Below are 17408 nucleotides of genomic sequence, written 5' to 3' on the forward strand. Positions count from 1 at the left end.
TGCAGCTCTCGGGAGGTTTTGCACATAATCCGGATCTTGTAACCATTCCAAACATGTAATGTCTCTCTATGCTGTCCATAGAAATGAAGCAGTTTCTAAGCAACAGGCGGCGTGACCCTACCATGAACTGGTTTGAGAGTTCGTTGAGTTGGGAGCAGGAGCTGGAGAGGGCAGGTGCCACGGGCTGGAGGGTCAGCTCTGTCAATGACCGCTTTGAGATGTCCACCAGGTAGAGATCCACTTTCAGACCTCCTGTGCTCAGTTTAGTATTGACATTATAGGGTGTTTTTTCCACTTTTTAGACACGACTGATGTTCTGTGCTGTTCTCACACATACTCTCTGATGAATAGCCTTTAATGTGTTCTACCCCCATTTTTGTAGTATGCAGATAAAGACAATTTACACAAATTGGATGGAAAAAGCTAAATAATAATAGTTATCATTTGAAAATAACATGGCACACTTGCTGATTTTTATATGCAAAGTATATAAAACATAAATATGTTACCATATGGGCCAAAAGTGATCTTCACCCTATTTATTAATTTAAAAAATGTGTTAATTATTTTGAATTTATTTTATTTTATTTGTAAATGATTGAAACCTGTCAAATTGTGCAGATATAATTTTGGCCAGGCTGTCATACAAAGAAATTATGAACGCATGCAAAAACAAGAGTGGACTAATGATATATTAATAACTGAATATGTTGTAGTCAATGTATGCTATTTTTTTTCTGCATAAAAATATAACCTGTAGCTGCACTTTACCCCTTTTTTTTGCCAAATAATTTGGTCAGATAAATACCCTATCCAAGTTTAATGTTTTGTTCTTCCCTCCTATTTAAAATATTTATAATATTTTCCTAATGTTTTGATGGTTTAATTGAACTTTGTAAGTGTGTATTACTACTGTGTACTGTAGTTGTATATTGCATGCTTATCCAAATGCGTTATATACACTTCAGTTGAAGTTTGGAGTCATTTATTTCTCGTAAAGAAATTCATACTTTTTATTGAGCGAGGATGCATTAAATGAACCAGAATTGACAGTAAAGACATTTATAATGTTACAAAAGATGCTGTTTTTTTAAACTTTCTATTTATCAAATCCTGAAACAAACTCAAACAACTGTTTTCAACATTGATAATAATAAGAAATGTTTATTAAGAAGCAAATCAGCATATTAGAATAATTTCTAAAGGGCCATGTGACACTGAAGACTGGAGTAATAATACTGAAAATTCAGCTTTGATCACAGTAATACAATTACATTTTAAAATATATTCAGATAGACAAGTTATATTAAATATTTGTGATATTTCACAATTTTTACTGTGTTTTTGACCAGATAGATGCAGTCCTGATGAGACTTCTTCAGAAACATTTAAAAAGATGTAGTATCTTCTAGTGTAGAAACTTAAGTCTATATCTATTTGTGCCTGCAAGTACAGTGAGCTCACCACATAATATCATGTTTTCACAAGCATATCCAATCATAATAGCATGTGGAAACTGCTAACACTTTCTTTCTTCTGTGTTCTTGTAGTCTGCCCAGATTCAATGTGGTTCCTCAGAGGGTCCTAGACACAGAGCTCAAGAAAACATTTTCCCACTTCAACGAGGGACGCATCCCAGTGAGTTCATTCTGACATGCCTTTACAAAACACCAACGCTTTTAAACACAACATCAAATTAAATATGACATGATATACGGATAAAATCACTATTTACGTATTCGATGAATGTTCCAAAATGGAATGTTCCTAAATTTTGTTTTCTTAACTTTGTATTGTTATCATAATCAAAATGTAAATACTTTCTACCAAGGCTGCAGAGCAAGGCAAAATGATATAAGCATAAGGATAAAGTCAATTCCTTCCCAACATTTCTCACAGAACATTGTTTCACTTAAAATGCGTCACATTGCAAAAGTAAAGTCTTGTGAATTATGTTTCATGTTGTCCTTAAAGTAATAGTTTATCCAAAAATGTAAATTGTCATCATGTACCCATCCTCATGTTGTTCCCTCAGTGCATGCTATTTTTTTCTATGGAAAAAAGGTAATTGACAGTTTATAAAGAGTACCGGTAAGTCTGTCAAGCTTCAGAAAAGACATAAAATCACCATAAATAATACATATTACTTTAAAGGAATAGTTCTCCCAAAAATGAAAATGATCCCATAATGTACTCGCCCTCAAGCAAACCTAGGTGTATACGATTTTCTTTGAGCAGATCACAATCAAGATTTATATTAAATAATATCTTGGCTTTTGTAAAGAGTTGTTGATGCTCCAAAAAGTGCATCCCTCCATCATAAAAGTAATCTATATACAACTTCAGTGGGTTAATAAATGCCTTCTGAAACCAAGTGATGCGTTTTTGTAAGAAAAGAAAAGTCTGTTCTCACCTAAGCTTATGCTACGCCTACGTCATACGTCCTACGTCATACTTCGGGTGAGAGGTGGGACAGTTTGGTCTACTATTGAAGCATGTTTTATCATTTATAATAAATAATTGAACTCCCCTCAGCGATGGTGCTGGCGACATCCTCGTGGCAGCGACTTGCTACGAATGGCCAGCTTCCAAAACAACATCTACCATGAGAAGGATGACATCAGGTTTGTCATTTAATTTGTTCTAGATAACTTAGACATCCCATAGTCAAGCATCCATCGATGAACAGAGCCGTTGTCTGTGATCCTCAGGAACCTGGAGTCGGTGCTCTTTGGCGGTCAGCAGCTGTGTGTGATTGTGGATCTGGGAGAGGAAATGCCGTCACCTGCAGATATCCAGCTGGCTCACACGAGACTCCGGACTCTTTGTCTGGGCGGTCAGTACTTTTAGTTGATTTTTCATGAACTGATGATACCCTGGTGCAAAGGCCAGCTTAAATTTCCAGACTGGTTTATGCTGGTATTTGCTTTTCCAAGTTGGTGATGGTGGCCAGACAAGCTTGATGGGTGCAACAGCACATCAGCATCCAAAACGGGGTCTTTTAAAGAGGTCCTATTATGCCTTATTTTACATGTTCGACTTTCTTTAGTGTGTAATGTTGCTGTTTGAGCATGAAAAAAAGACTGCAATGTCACAAAGCAACTCCAAAGGGAGTTATTCTCTGTATCAGTGTCACTGTTTCTGAATTGTAGTCTTTAATTTTCTTCCGGGAAAGAACACGTCATAATATTTCTCTTTTAAATTAGGCACACACAAAAAAAGGAGGCGAGGCCTGGTTGAGTTAGTTAGTAGTGTGTTGAAACTCGCATTATGGTAAGAGGCACGCTTGAGGCGGTTGACCAATCACAACATACTGGTCCAGCCGACCAATCAGAGTACACTGCGCTTTTCTTAAGGAGGGATTTCATAGAGACAGGGACTAAACAGAGTGTTACTGACAGACTGGGAAGAGAGGAGCTGCAACAATGGAGAATATGTGAAAAATAATGTGTTTTGAATATTTAAGCATTAAAACTTATTCTAGCAGACCCCAAAAACAAAATCAAGACTTTGTAAAAGGGCATAATATGGCCTCTTTTAAAGAAATAATTCAGGAATAATTCTCCCCAGAGTGAAAATTCCTTCATTTAGTCACCATGTTGTTCCAAACTGAGATTTATTCACTTTTTCTAATGTCTTTCGTCATTTGTGGTTAAATGTTGTGACTTTGTGCAACAGCTGTTTTGAGACTGGGAGACATGGGTGGGGATCTGAAGATCTTGTGTACAAAGGTCAAGATCTTCTATTGTTTGAAAAGATCAATTTTAGTCTTACAGAGATAGTCGTATTGTTTTGTCTGGCTTCACATTCCTTCTGTGGTTGAACCCACACTGGCCCTCAGCATTCTTCATAGTGGTGCGAGTTCAAAGAGCAGCTCGCACAATCCCATCACAGACTTCTGTTTCTCCACATTTTTCTGGAGTGCTCTGCATTTTTGCATTGTCAGTTGCATGATACCATAGAATTCTTAAATTCCAATATTGACAGATTGTGAGATTATCGGCATAGACTGTGCAAGAAAGACGGCAAAATGTTCATAGATTGTAGTTGCCCCTTGAGTTAAAAAATGTTGGCAAATGTTTTTCCGTTTGTTTTTTGGCCAGTTTTCAATCACCTAATGTGTGGTAAATTAGTGTTTAATTTAATTTCAGCAATTTTATGTATGTGTTGTTTGCTGTAATTAAATTTTGTTATGTGAATTGTCCATTTTATATTTCTATTTATTTATTAGCCACATTTGTTGCGTTTTTGTTTTGTTGGATTTGTTTGATATAATTACATTTTATTATGTAAAATGTGCATTTCATATGTATTATATATATGTATTATTTATGTTTATTTATTAGCCACACTTGTTGCATTTTTGTTTTGTTGGACTTGTTTAATATAAATAAAAAAATACATCATACAATTTTATTATATTTATATTAGCCGTTGACCAGTATTGTTGTTGGTAAGTTTTACAATGTGTCGGTCAATAAAATGTTTGTTTTTTTCTCTCTGCCCCCAGATATTTCATCATCTGTATCGGTACCTGATGACAAGTGGCTCTCCACACTTGAAAGCACTCGCTGGCTTGACTATACCAGGTATACATGTATGTTATGAATATAAATTGAAACCATATCACACTTTGGGTGCATCATGAAAATGTTTTCTCTCATCTATTCATGACAGTGGTTGTTCTGACTAGCATACCACTGTCACTTGTTCTGCACTATATAGTATGTATACTATGGACATGCGTCTTGTGAAGCTCGTCTATACATAAAACACCTGGAAGACCTACACTGCATTTGCTAAAATGTGCAGTATGTAAAAGAGCATACTACTGCATCCCACAATGCAATGCACTAAATCTGAACTTTCCAGTGCAATGCAGTTGATGTTGCCTTTATCAGTGTATCACGCTGTGTGTATGCTTTACCCAGCTGTGTTTGATGTGATTGTGTCTCCACAGGTGCTGTCTGAGAAAAGCCGCAGAGGTCGCTTGTTTGCTCAGAGGAGGTCACATGACTGTTGTTCTCCAAGGTTAGTCACACTGATCATTAACGGCCATCTGACCTGACTCTAAACTTTGCACCCTGCTAGCACACAATGAATCATGTGTGTCTTTATACTGTTCACACGCACACAGCAAAATCCAATCTGTGCTGAAAAAGAGAAATTAATATAGACTTTGAGTGTCCACTACGGTTTAAAAGTGCCATAGTTTGCCCTTTTTTCAGTCTTGATTTGTTTTTGGGCTCTACTAGAAAAGGTTTTCATGCTTGAATGTTCAAAGAACACATTATTTTTCACATATTCTCCATTGTTGCAGCTCCTCTCTTCCCAGTCTGTCAGTAACACTCTGTTTAGTTCCTGTCTCAATGAAGCCCCTCCTTCTGAAAAGCACATTGTGCTCTGATTGGTCGGCTTGACTAGTGTGTTGTAATTTGTCATCCACTTCGAGTGTGTTTGGGAAATGCTACGTCCCTTACCATGACTGCGAGTTTCAATACACTAACCTGAAAGAACTACAATGTGAAGCTCTGCATCACAGAAATAAATAACTTTTTAAAATAGTAAAATACAAAACAATTATTTTAAATTGTAATAATATTTCACAATATTACTGTTTTACTAACAGTATTTGTGATCAAACAAATGCAGCCTTATTGAGCATAAACGAGTCCTCTTTCAAAAGCATTTTTAAAAATCTTACTGGCCCTAACTTTTTATCAATAGTGTAAATGTGTAAACTTAGTGTAATATTTTACTAGTCTGTACTGTATATTGCCTTTCACCAGTTATTTAGATTTGAGTATACTAGCAAATGCACTACTGTCTAAAATCTTTTGCACTGAATTGCAATTTTTTTCAAAGCCAATTTTGATGCTACTTGAAATCTGACCCCTAAGTGCATTTCTAAAAAAACCTTTAGAAATCATATCCCAAATAGAGCAGTTTGTAACAATAGGATTTCATCTCTTTTTAACGACACACTCTTAGCAGAAGTTAAAGCATACCACAGTTGTGATTTATTCTTTTTCCTAACCCATAAACCAACAAACAGCGTCATCTGGCAGTGCCCTTCAATTCTTTAAATTCTCATTTCATTTTACAGTCCTCTAAGTGGCTTGTTTTTCTCCACGTGACCCGCAGCCGCCCTCCAATAAACATCAATATTCTGTGTGTCTTGACAACCAGTGAATAACTTCAGGAATGAGTTTCTCAGATGAGGCTGTCCCACCCATCTATCACTGTAAAAGCCTGTTCACCACATGTGTGCTGAGCAGAGACAGCGAGAAGCCTCCACGAGAGGGCGATGAAACCCCCTCATCCACTGTTCCAGTTTTAGCTGTAAAGCTGGAGTGAGCTGCAGATCGTCAGGTGATGTGTTGGTTTTTGCTCGGTTTCCCCTCAGAGCCGGAGGATCGGGACATGAACTGTGTGGTCTGCAGTCTGGTGCAGGTGATGTGTGACCCTCACTGCAGGACTGTGGCTGGATTCCAGAGCCTGGTTCAGAAAGAATGGATCACGGCCGGACACAAATTCCTCAGCCGGATCAACTGCCACCGTGAAAGTGATAAAGAGGAGGTAAAAGAAAGAGAGGAAGAAAACCGGTTCTGTTCTGAAACCTAGTGACCTGCCTACATACATTCAGACTATTCTTGTAACAGTGCGAGATTATGTAGACAACCCTTCAAAAATGTGTTGGTAAAATGTTTTTTAAAGAAGTCTCTTATGCTTATGCTCTCTTCTCTGCTGACGCACGAGGGCGGGGCAACCTATCACTCACATGAGATCCACCAATAGCAAACCTCAACCATTAAACCAATTCCACAAAATCAAGTCCCGCCCTATATATTTTCTTGTTCGAGAAGCCGTTTCACTCAGATATACGTCACAATAGGGAAGAACAGATTATCGCAACTTCTGTTTCATCATTCCGACTTTAACAAAACCTTATTGTAAAGTTGGGAACACTTTACAATACAGGTGAAACTCGAAAAATTTGAATATCGTGCAAAAGTTCATTTATTTCAGTAATTCAACTTAAAAGGTGAAACTAATATATTATATAGACTCATTACATGCAAAGTGAGATATTTCAAGCCTTTATTTGTTATTATTTAGATGATTATGGCTTATAGCTTATGAAAACCCCAGATTCAAAATTAGAATATTGGGAAAAGGTTTTCATAAGCTGTAATCCATAATCAATTCAATATTCAAATTTTTCGAGTTTCACCGGTAAGGTTCATTAGTTAACATGAACTAAGAATGAACAATACTTCTACAGCATTTATTAATCTTAGTTAATATTAACTTCAACATTTACTAATACATTATTAAAATCAAAGGTTATATTTGTTAACATTAGATAATGCACTGTGAACGAACATGAACAAACAATGAACAGCTAAAATGAACAAAGATTAATAAACACTGTAATAAATGTATTGCTCGTTGTTCGTTAATACATTAACTAATGTTAACTAATGAACCTTATTGTAAAGTGTTACCGTAAAGTTTTACCGTGATTTTGAGGTTGTTTAGCACATATGATGCTCAAATGGACTGTTCTAGCTGAACCTTTTGTCACTTCTGAGATAAATGCTCATGATACTTCAATTTCAGTTTGAATTGAGCGGTGTTGTAAACGTGTTTAATGCTGTACCTTTGGCCTCCGGCAGGCGCCCGTGTTCCTGCTGTTTCTGTACTGTGTGTGGCAGCTGTGGGCGCAGTATCCCGCACGCTTCCAGCTCACTGAAGACTACCTGCTGGCTCTGCATGACAGCGTACATCTTCCTCTCTTCAGCAGCCTCCTGGCCAACAGTCAGAGGGAGAGATGTCGCCGCTCACAGGTACTCGCGCAGATAGTTTCACAACGCGCCTCAAAAAGTTGCAAACTACATTAGAGCTGTTAAATGCAGCAATATCTTTGCTTGTTGTGCCTTGCATCATCCTTAAGGGGTTGATTTTGCAATAAGACATGATACGTTTGTTCAATATCCTCTTTTTGCATGGCTACTCACCAAATACATGCACTACCGTTCAGAAGTTTGGGGTCAGTACGTGTTTTTATTAATGAAATTAATACTTTATTTGTAAAGTAATAACGTATAACATTGCAAACCATTTCTATTTCTAATAAATGCTGTTCTTTGGAACCTTCTATTCATCAAAGAGTTCTATTCATTATTATTATTTCTTAATAATAATAAGAAATGTTTCTTGAGCAGCATATTAGAATGATTTCTGAAGGATCATGTGACACTGAAGACTGGAGTAATGATGCTGAAAATTCAGCTTTGATCTCAGGAAATACATATTCAAACAGAAAACCATTGTTTTAGATTGTAATAATATGTCACAATATTACTGTTTTTAATTTATTTTTAATCAAATAAACAGCTTTGGTGAGCATAAGAGATGACTAAAAAATCTCACCAACCCCAAACTTTGGAGCAGTAGTGGTAAATAAATGGACATGCAGTATTTATCCAAGTTATTATTTTATAATTTGAGAGAAGGAAAGAAAACGTGGAGTGATGCAAAGACTGAACTATCTGTTAGAAAACCGTTTATAAACCGTTGCTACAGTAAAGCCTAACTATTTTTGTTTATTAGATCGTTAAGTATTGAATATATCTATTGCCTTTTCCCTGCAGCATCTTCCCCAGAGCTACACCCCAGTAAACGGCCTGAGGGAACTGCCCATGGGCGGCCCGGAGGAGCCGGTTGACCCCCCTTTCCCCCCGGTGTGGGACTGGGCCCTGCAGTACAGCAGCCAGAGACGAGTCCGCTTCACCCAAGCCGTGTCACAGCCCGCCTGTCCCCCACCCGTCCTCAACGGAAACCTCAACACCAACCTGGACCGCGGCTGGGTAAGAGTTATCTGCCGTGAGGACGACGTTAACAGTCGCATTTCAGCAATGATAGATTCCTCCTAGGAATAGGGATGTTGTTGCACAGTGGTTAAAAGTCTGGGCTGTATAATAATAATCTTATAATAATAATAATAATGAATGTTTCTTGAGCAGCAAATCAGCATATTAGAATGATTAGTAATGATGCTGAAAATTCAACTTTGAACACAACAAAATATTCTAATAGAAGACAGTTATTTTAAAATGTGAAAATATTTCACAATATTACTGTTCTTATGGTATTTTTCATCAAATAAATGCAGTGTTGGTGAGCATAAAAGACTACTTTCAAAAACATTAATAAACCTTAATGACCCCAAACATTTGAATGATAGTGTACAAATCACCATCCACTGTTTCCCAGAAAACAATAATAGATAATAAAACCGGGTGAGAACGACACGATCGCTGTAAAAATAAAGGTGATTTGACTGAACGATGACAGACTTTTCATATTTAGTTAGAATTATTCCTTTAATCTCAGGTTTTTCCAGAGGGATTGTCCCTGTAATAAGTGCACTGTAAAAGCATCAGATATGATTACTCTCTTCCTCCTTCCTTTAGAAAGAGGAACAATGTTGAATGGGGAATTGACAGTACAGGTCAGATAAATGAATGATCACATAATAAGCATTGCTTGTCAAGTTAATGATCATTGATGCATGTTTTCTGGGCTGCCCTAGATGGCTGGAAATCAAAAGGGAGGTTCTTTTAAAAAGGAGGCCAACTAATAAACCGGTGGCAAATTTAGGTCATTTTTCTAATTTGGCCGTCAACTGAGTGTACCACTTCATTAGCCTGTTAAAGAGAGTGTTAATGCTGTTGTCCTTTCTCTCTCAGCACACTGACGGACTGCCAGGTTCTGTGTTCCTGCTGTCCCGTAGCACATTCTCCCATCCCTCCAACCTGCTCCCCTGGAGGAGCGGGAACTCGGGCTCTTACTGGAAGAGCCACCGCAGGGCTCCTTCCTCAGAGAGTGTGTCTGGACTGGAACGTCTCATCAGAGCCTGTTCTCTCTCTGAACCCTCGGAGAACAGCACAGCCCTCCACGACCCGCACGAGCCCCTGCTGCCCCTGCTCTTAGGGCCCTGTGTCAGAATATGGAGGAGCTGCTATTTACGGGGCGTGCTACACGCTCAGGTACACTGTCATGGTGTTCATTTTCTGGATGTGACCAGACAAAGTTATTTTAATATACGCAAATAATCAAACACAGATTTTGCTAAAAAAATGTACTGAATTTTTTCTCATTCATTCAGGGAATTAGTTGTATCTATTTTTTTATTTAATGTAACAAATTATTTGCAGTTTTTAGATGCAGACAAAACACTTCGAACTTAGCTATCGATCACCTGTTTGTGCATTATATCTAGAGCGACATCATGACAGACACTTCTTGGAGGTGATAGTAGCTGATTTTAAATTACATAAATTAAGATCTGGTTATAAATTAAATATGTGGATGACAGATAGACAGATAGATGGATGTATGGATGGATGTATGGATGGACAGACAGACGTACAGATGGACAGACAGAGACGTATAGATGGACAGACAGACAGACAGACGTCTAGATGTACAGACAGACAGACAGACAGACAGACGTCTAGATGTACAGACAGACAGACAGACGTCTAGATGTACAGACAGACAGACAGACGTCTAGATGTACAGACAGACAGACAGACGTCTAGATGTACAGACAGACAGACGTGTAGATGTACAGACAGACAGACGTCTAGATGTACAGACAGACAGACGTCTAGATGTACAGACAGACAGACGTCTAGATGTACAGACAGACAGACGTCTAGATGTACAGACAGACAGACGTATAGATGTACAGACAGACAGACGTCTAGATGTACAGACAGACAGACGTCTAGATGTACAGACAGACAGACGTCTAGATGTACAGACAGACAGACGTCTAGATGTACAGACAGACAGACGTCTAGATGTACAGACAGACAGACGTCTAGATGTACAGACAGACAGACGTCTAGATGTACAGACAGACAGACGTCTAGATGTACAGACAGACAGACGTCTAGATGTACAGACAGACAGACGTCTAGATGTACAGACAGACAGACGTCTAGATGTACAGACAGACAGACAGATGTATAGATGTACAGACAGACAGACAGATGTATAGATGTACAGACAGATTGATAGACAGACAGACGTATAGATGTACAGACAGATAGATAGATGTATAGATAGACAGACAGACAGACATATAGATAGATAGACAGACAGACAGATAGATAGACAGACAGACGTATAGATAGATAGACAGACAGACAGACGTATAGATAGATAGACAGACAGACAGACGTATAGATAGATAGACAGACAGACGTATAGATAGACAGATAGATAGACAGATAGATAGACAGATGTATGCATGTACAGACAGACAGACCGATACTCAGGTTGTTAATGTCTTGTGATTTGAGTTTTTGTAACCTCCGTCTCTCTCCTCTTCCGGCAGGCTTTCTCACACCCCGTGTCTTCCTGCACTCAGCATCCTTTAGAGCAGCTCTCCTGGGAAGTGCAGCAGCTGCGAGAGAAACTGGCTCAGGCTTCTAACAGACGTCCCGAAAACCAGACCAAACGACAGGAGCCGCGCCGACTGGAGTCCAACCTCAACCAGAATGCCAACAACGGGACCTTCCTCTTCTCCTATTCCTCTAGAACGTCTCAACAACAGGCGTCACCCAGCAGAGGTGCGTCCCACTCCTCCGTCCCGCCCAGAGCCCAGCGGACAGCATCCGACCTGCCCAGGCCTGCACAGAGGAACAACAGCAAGCACACGTTTCTATTCGGCCACCAACAAGAGCCGCAGTCAGGGCAGCCTCACATTCCCTCCCCTAGTGCCAAACTTCCCAAACACCCAGGAAACACACACTGACCCACGGAAGGGAGGAAGCGGCACCCTCTGGTGTTTGTGTGACTAAAGCGATAATACGGTACAAACGGAAACATGACATTTACCCTATCGTTCAAATGTTTGGGGTCGATAAGATTTAGTAATGTTTTTGAAAGAGGACTCTTCTGCTCACCAAGGCCACATTTATTTGATCAAAAATACAGTAAAACAGTAATATTGTTATAATAAAAAAGTATTACCATCCAAAATAACGTTTTTCTATTGTAATATATTTTAAAATATAATTTATTCCTGTGATGCAATTTTCAACATCATTACTCCAGTCTTCAGTGTCACATGATCCTTCAGAAATCATTCTAATATGCTGATTTGCTGCTCAAGAAATATTTCTTTAATGAATAGATAGTTCCAACGAACAGCATTTATTTGAAAAAGAAATATTTTGTAACATCATAAATGTCTTTACTGTCACTTTTGATAAATTGAATGCATCCTTGCTGAATAGTAGCTATTCATTTATTTTTAAAAAACAAAAACAAAAAAACATTACTGACCCCAACATTTTTTATGGTAGTGTATGTGCATTTGAAAAATGATACTTTTGCATGTGCAACTATTTAATATTTAGCAAAATAATAATAATATAACAACGCCTATTAAAAAAGCATCAAAAAAATAATTTTTGTTTTTGACGTGAAATTCTTCCTTTACTGTTTGGAAGAAGTTACATTTGGGCCAGTGTTTTAAAAGAATAGTTTACTGAAGTGTCTTTCATATACTCGCATACATTGTTTTAACCATGTAATGAAGGAATTTCCTATTTTATTGCATTAACTATTCCTTTAGATAAAACTGAAAAACTGAAGTAGATTGTGATATTAAACATGTTTGCATGTTGTGTCTGAGGTTCATGCCAAAATATTGATCTGATAACTGTATGGGTCAAGAAAGTTCTAGCTTGAAGTAGTAGCCTATGTAGCAGTAGCCTAGTTCATGGCACGGTAGGATAGTAAAATTGTGATTTGTTTCCTCAACCCAAAAAGCGGGGAAATGGCTGCTATCATGCTAATAATATAACAAAGGAGGCTCGGCGGTTCCCTGAACGGCCACAAGATGGACACAAAATAATCTTCAGCCTCAGTGTTGACGGCAAGCGAAGCATTTGGACCGAAACAAAATGCTGTATTTCCTCAACATTCACAAGCAAGGCGCAATGCTGTAGGCCTAGTGTGTTTTATGCATTTTTGTATTTTATTAAGTATTCATACAAAATAGGAAAGAAATGGATACTAGATGCAACATGGTTGACATTTCAAGCACTATTTACACGAAATGTAAGTGTTACTTCATCATGAATGTACGATGATGTCTTTTTATAATCATTTGATCATGAGAGTGAACTCAATTCATGTATAAAAGAAGGGCAAAAAAGTCACATGCCTGTGTTGAAGGACATTTTATATTCTCATTTTTATATTTTTATCTTCTGCACAATACACACTCTCCATTCTGAATCACTGTGGATTTCCAGGACTTCCCCCAACTTGTTTTTTCATTTCCTGTGGTTTATTTGCATTATTTCTTTTGTAAAATTGATGGATTTTCTACAAATCAGTGTTTGCTCAACATTCTCTTAAAAGTTCACTCAAAAATGAAAACTGTGATTATTTACTCAACCCAGTGCTGTTGTTTCTTCTTAAAAATCATATTGTGTTCTAAGGGGAAAATAACATGATTTTTGGGACTACATGAATGTGACCATTGGCATTTTTAGGAGAACTTTTCCTTTTAGGTTTGATGGAAAGCCCTCGTGCAGGACAGATCTGTCTTTGCAAGACTTCATACTGAAGAAGCGTTACAACAGTGACGTTCCAAAATTGAGAGAGAAGCTCCAGAGGTTTGTGTCCTACTTTTATTTCCCCTGTGGGGAAAAGGTGCTGGTAACATTAACACACAGCGCCGTGTTCAGTTTTCACCCTGTTGTTTCACTCGCACATCAGTGGTTTAAGAGTTTCAGAGCAGAAGTGGGCTTGAAACATATTGCATCAACTTATTTCACAAGATTGAATTTGAGCAAACGTTTATTTGATGGCACAAGAATAGCTTGCATTTAAAGAAATGATCCAATGCTTGTGCCTTAAAACTAATTTCAGTTGTTTTGTGCTTTTCATCCTTCCATCTGCCACAGGGACGATTCATTACATATTGTCATTTTTCATTCATTCCTTATTCTTTTATAACAACCTTTATTGCACATTTTAGATAAATAAATGCATCTTATAGTTCCTAACTCCAAATGTTTGATGTTTTTTTCCTTCTCTTAATAACGGTTATTAAAAATATATGACAAATGAACCCAATAGTTCTGACATAAATACTCAAATCTTGTCAAAATATAGATATTTACAACATGAGCACTTTGCAAGAAGCATTACAACATTTAAAATTCATGAATTGCGAAATGACTTAATTGTTTACATCAATGGCACTTGTTACAAAAATACTTGTAAAGGCCTACAGATACACACTATAAGCTTTACCACTGTAAATCATCTGGCATTAAAAACACAAAATGAGTCTAGTATCTACAAACAGCCAGTAGTTTGTGTAATAACTTCCACCAGTAATGATGTAACTTCCTACATTATGGCATTGGAGAGCATTTAAAACCGATTAAACGATTCACTTACGACCCCACTTAACAATGACTTCTCATGTTACAGATAATTGATTCAGAATATTGAACCATGATATGAAGCCCAGTCCCTGTAAAGCAATAGATCTCAGATGGCGGGTCACATCCTGAATTGAGATATTGTGTATATAGTTAGAAAAGCAAGCTTATAAACTGTACAATAGAGGAGAAAATGCTTCCAATATCTTTTGTTGTTTGCATCTTTTGAAACAGGATTTGTGTTTCCATGTGATGTCCAATGTTAAAACTTGGGTCCTGTTGAGAACCACTGCATTAAATGACACAATCCTTCCCACAGGCCTCAACTAGCTGCTGCTTTTGACTTTCGAAGGGCGAACAGTGGAAGCTGTGTGCTGGAACGAAGCCTCCCAGGTGACGGAGGGTTTTGCACATTGGGCAGGGATATTCGGCCAGGCCTTCGATGTCCTCAAACGCCAGGTTGACGATCTGGTCAGAGCAGGGGTCGCAGTAGAGGTGTCCGCAGGAGAGACGCTTCAGCCTGGCCTCGTAGGTGATACAGCACTGGCAGTGAGGAACATCAGAGCCCAGAGACAGGCTACCGGTCAGAGAACTGCTCTCCATGCTGGCGGCCTGACTCGAGCCCAGCTTAGTGGACGACCTGCGGGACCAGGGAAGAGAAATCACAGATGAGATCTCTTAGGGTTAGCTTAGCTGGTTTAGCATGCTGCTAGCAATGACAAGAAACTGCACATGAGGCTAAATGTATAGCTTGAAACACACAACTGACAAAGTTTCTGTATATTTTGTAATCATGGTCACAACTTGTAATAATTGCTTTAATGAGCTCATTGTTTCTGCCTAAATGTATTATCGTAGAACTGCGCATTTCTGGACATTACTTTAACACTGTCACCTCTGATAGTAGATCACTGTAAATTGTAATGTAGAAACATGCATTTTCTGTAAATCTGCTTTGAAATATGTAAAGTGAAAAGCGCTATACAAATAAATGTGATTTATTTATTTTTACATAGGTTTCAACATAAAATCAAAAAATGTCATCAAAAACTGGCTGAGATCACACTGAAAATATGCCATTCAAATTCCAATTTAAAATGTATTTAAATTAAACAAATGTATTTCAAAATCTAAATAACATTCTTAAATATTTTTTACACATTTTTATATATATATAAAATAAAATACAGTACAATGGGGCCAAAAGGTCTGAGACCACAATTTTTAAAAAAATGGCTTTCAAAATCCAATTAAAATCTGGAATACATGTATTTATTGTACACACACACACACACACACACTATATCGAAAACTTCTCACTTATTTAGATCCCCATCATTTCAATATACTATAATTATTATTATCTGAACTATGCTATTCGCATTCATTTTGTAACTTCATACTCATAGTGTGTTATGTCTCATGTATACCCATTTTATTTTTATTTTACATATCTGAGATTTTAGGAGAAATATAACATTTTTACAATGACGGTAGTTGCATAACCTGATGGTGTTGTGACCCTGGCATGATTTCCGTGTTAAAGTCACCCTAACAGCTTAGACCAGCCTAAAACGGGTTGTTGGTCTAGTTTAAGCCAGTCTAACAACCTGATCAAGCTAAAAGTGCCCCAAAACAGCCAGACAACTCATCAAAACATTTTAGTCTATGATTAAGGTAGATTATTATTGTTTGGTTTTAGCAGTGCATACCATGCATTAGGTTGTTAAATCATGCAATGTACATGCAGTGTGACAATGCACAATCTCAGTAAAGATGATGTTCGGAGCAGGTATTGCCATAGCAACCCATTTATAGTCTGCCATTGTTCAGTCCGCCAACACGATTCCTGCATATGAATGCAAACACATTCATTCAAATAATGCGCAATTCTGACACCGTTTTTGAGACATGACGTAGCCTACCTGTGCGAAGAGGACGGAGAACCTTTAAAACAGTCCAAGCTCAGTGTCGCAATAATCTTCCAACACATGTCCATTCCTCTCATGGTAAAAGACTGGAGTGATGTGACATCTGTGCAAGCGACTCATAGTTTTTTAACACGCGAGCAGACACCCAGAGCGCCACGCGCGGTCAGTAAATGGGTCATTAAAACGCAGTTCACGACGCGATCGGTGGTTTATCGTTCTCGAGGTGGGAAGCAGGTCGATAAATCGATAGGAGGCGATTGCTCTCGATGGTCAGCGCGAATGAGATGCAGATAGAAACTGAGCGAGAGAAAGAACTGGAAAATCTCTCATCACGCGAGCGCAGCGCGCGACTCTAGTGAGCAGCGCTGCGCGAGCGTCTCTACAGGATCCTGTTTTCAGAAAGTTTCAGTCAAAACACGCAAATGAAATCATAACTCGATCCCTGTGTACTTAGAGATGTTTTATGGCAAGACGTTTTAACATTTGTCAATTAAAACTATCATATTTTATGTTACTATTAGGCTCTTTATCAATTGATGCTATTAAGTAGTCTAATCGAGTTGCTGGTATCCGTTTTACACCTATTCCAATTATTCATTAGGAGCTACTTTTTTGTGGTTACTAGTAACTATTTAAATATATTACAGTATTCAGTATTAATTGAAATAGTATTTGAATGAATATTGATGTTCATTCCTATACAATTTTAAGTGTTTAGTCTTTATGGAAATATTTATAGGCCTAATTTGATATTATCAACTGCACAACAATATGCAAATATGCTGAACTGGAAAATTTACATTTTGAATTTGATTACCATGTTTATCCTCACTGGTACCTTTCTGGATTTGTCTTTTACCTGGATCGTATTTTCTTTTTACCATATATTTACACTCACTGGCCACTTTATTAGGTACAGTGTTCAGCTGCTCATTAATGCAAATATTGAATCAGCCAATCACACTTCAGCAATTCATGCATTTAGATCTGC

The 17408-nt window shown here is 37.9% G+C and overlaps 2 protein-coding genes across 4 annotated transcripts in view; one reads left to right on the forward strand and one right to left on the reverse strand.

Annotated features, from left to right (window-relative positions):
• Positions 1-13899, forward strand: part of mtmr11 (myotubularin related protein 11) — a 60205-nt gene extending 46306 nt beyond the window's left edge. For 2 of the 3 annotated variants that reach the window (XM_079626546.1, XM_079626545.1), the window contains exons 7-17: positions 82-229; positions 1551-1638; positions 2536-2624; positions 2712-2836; positions 4511-4589; positions 4961-5031; positions 6407-6579; positions 7680-7850; positions 8658-8873; positions 9756-10055; positions 11414-13486. In XM_079626546.1, coding sequence (XP_079482672.1) covers positions 82-229; positions 1551-1638; positions 2536-2624; positions 2712-2836; positions 4511-4589; positions 4961-5031; positions 6407-6579; positions 7680-7850; positions 8658-8873; positions 9756-10055; positions 11414-11833 — 1880 coding nt within the window. In that variant the 3' untranslated portion in view covers positions 11834-13486. Of the gene's footprint in view, positions 1-81; positions 230-1550; positions 1639-2535; positions 2625-2711; positions 2837-4510; positions 4590-4960; positions 5032-6406; positions 6580-7679; positions 7851-8657; positions 8874-9755; positions 10056-11413 lie in introns of all 3 variants that reach the window. The other variant, XM_079626544.1, reaches the window with a different exon arrangement.
• On the reverse strand, positions 13878-16795 carry LOC307005975 (uncharacterized protein). Its single transcript, XM_079626548.1, has 2 exons — positions 16412-16795; positions 13878-15126 (listed from the first exon to the last, which is right to left on the reverse strand). Exons 1-2 carry the CDS (start codon positions 16492-16494, stop codon positions 14781-14783), a joined length of 429 nt encoding a protein of 142 aa, XP_079482674.1. The 5' UTR covers positions 16495-16795; the 3' UTR covers positions 13878-14780.
• Between the last annotated feature and the right edge of the window lie 613 nt (positions 16796-17408).

This window comes from Phoxinus phoxinus (assembly GCF_949152265.1).
Source record: "Phoxinus phoxinus genome assembly, chromosome: 10".
Classification (NCBI taxonomy): Eukaryota; Metazoa; Chordata; class Actinopteri; order Cypriniformes; family Leuciscidae; genus Phoxinus; species Phoxinus phoxinus.

Coding starts and splice junctions, on each gene's coding strand:
- LOC307005975 (XM_079626548.1), bottom strand. CDS start 16,494: ATGAGAGGAATGGACATGTGTTGGAAGATTATTGCGACACTGAGCTTG. Junction 15,127..16,411: donor TCTCCGTCCTCTTCGCACAG/GTAGGCTACGTC, acceptor CTGGTCCCGCAG/GTCGTCCACTAAGCTGGGCT.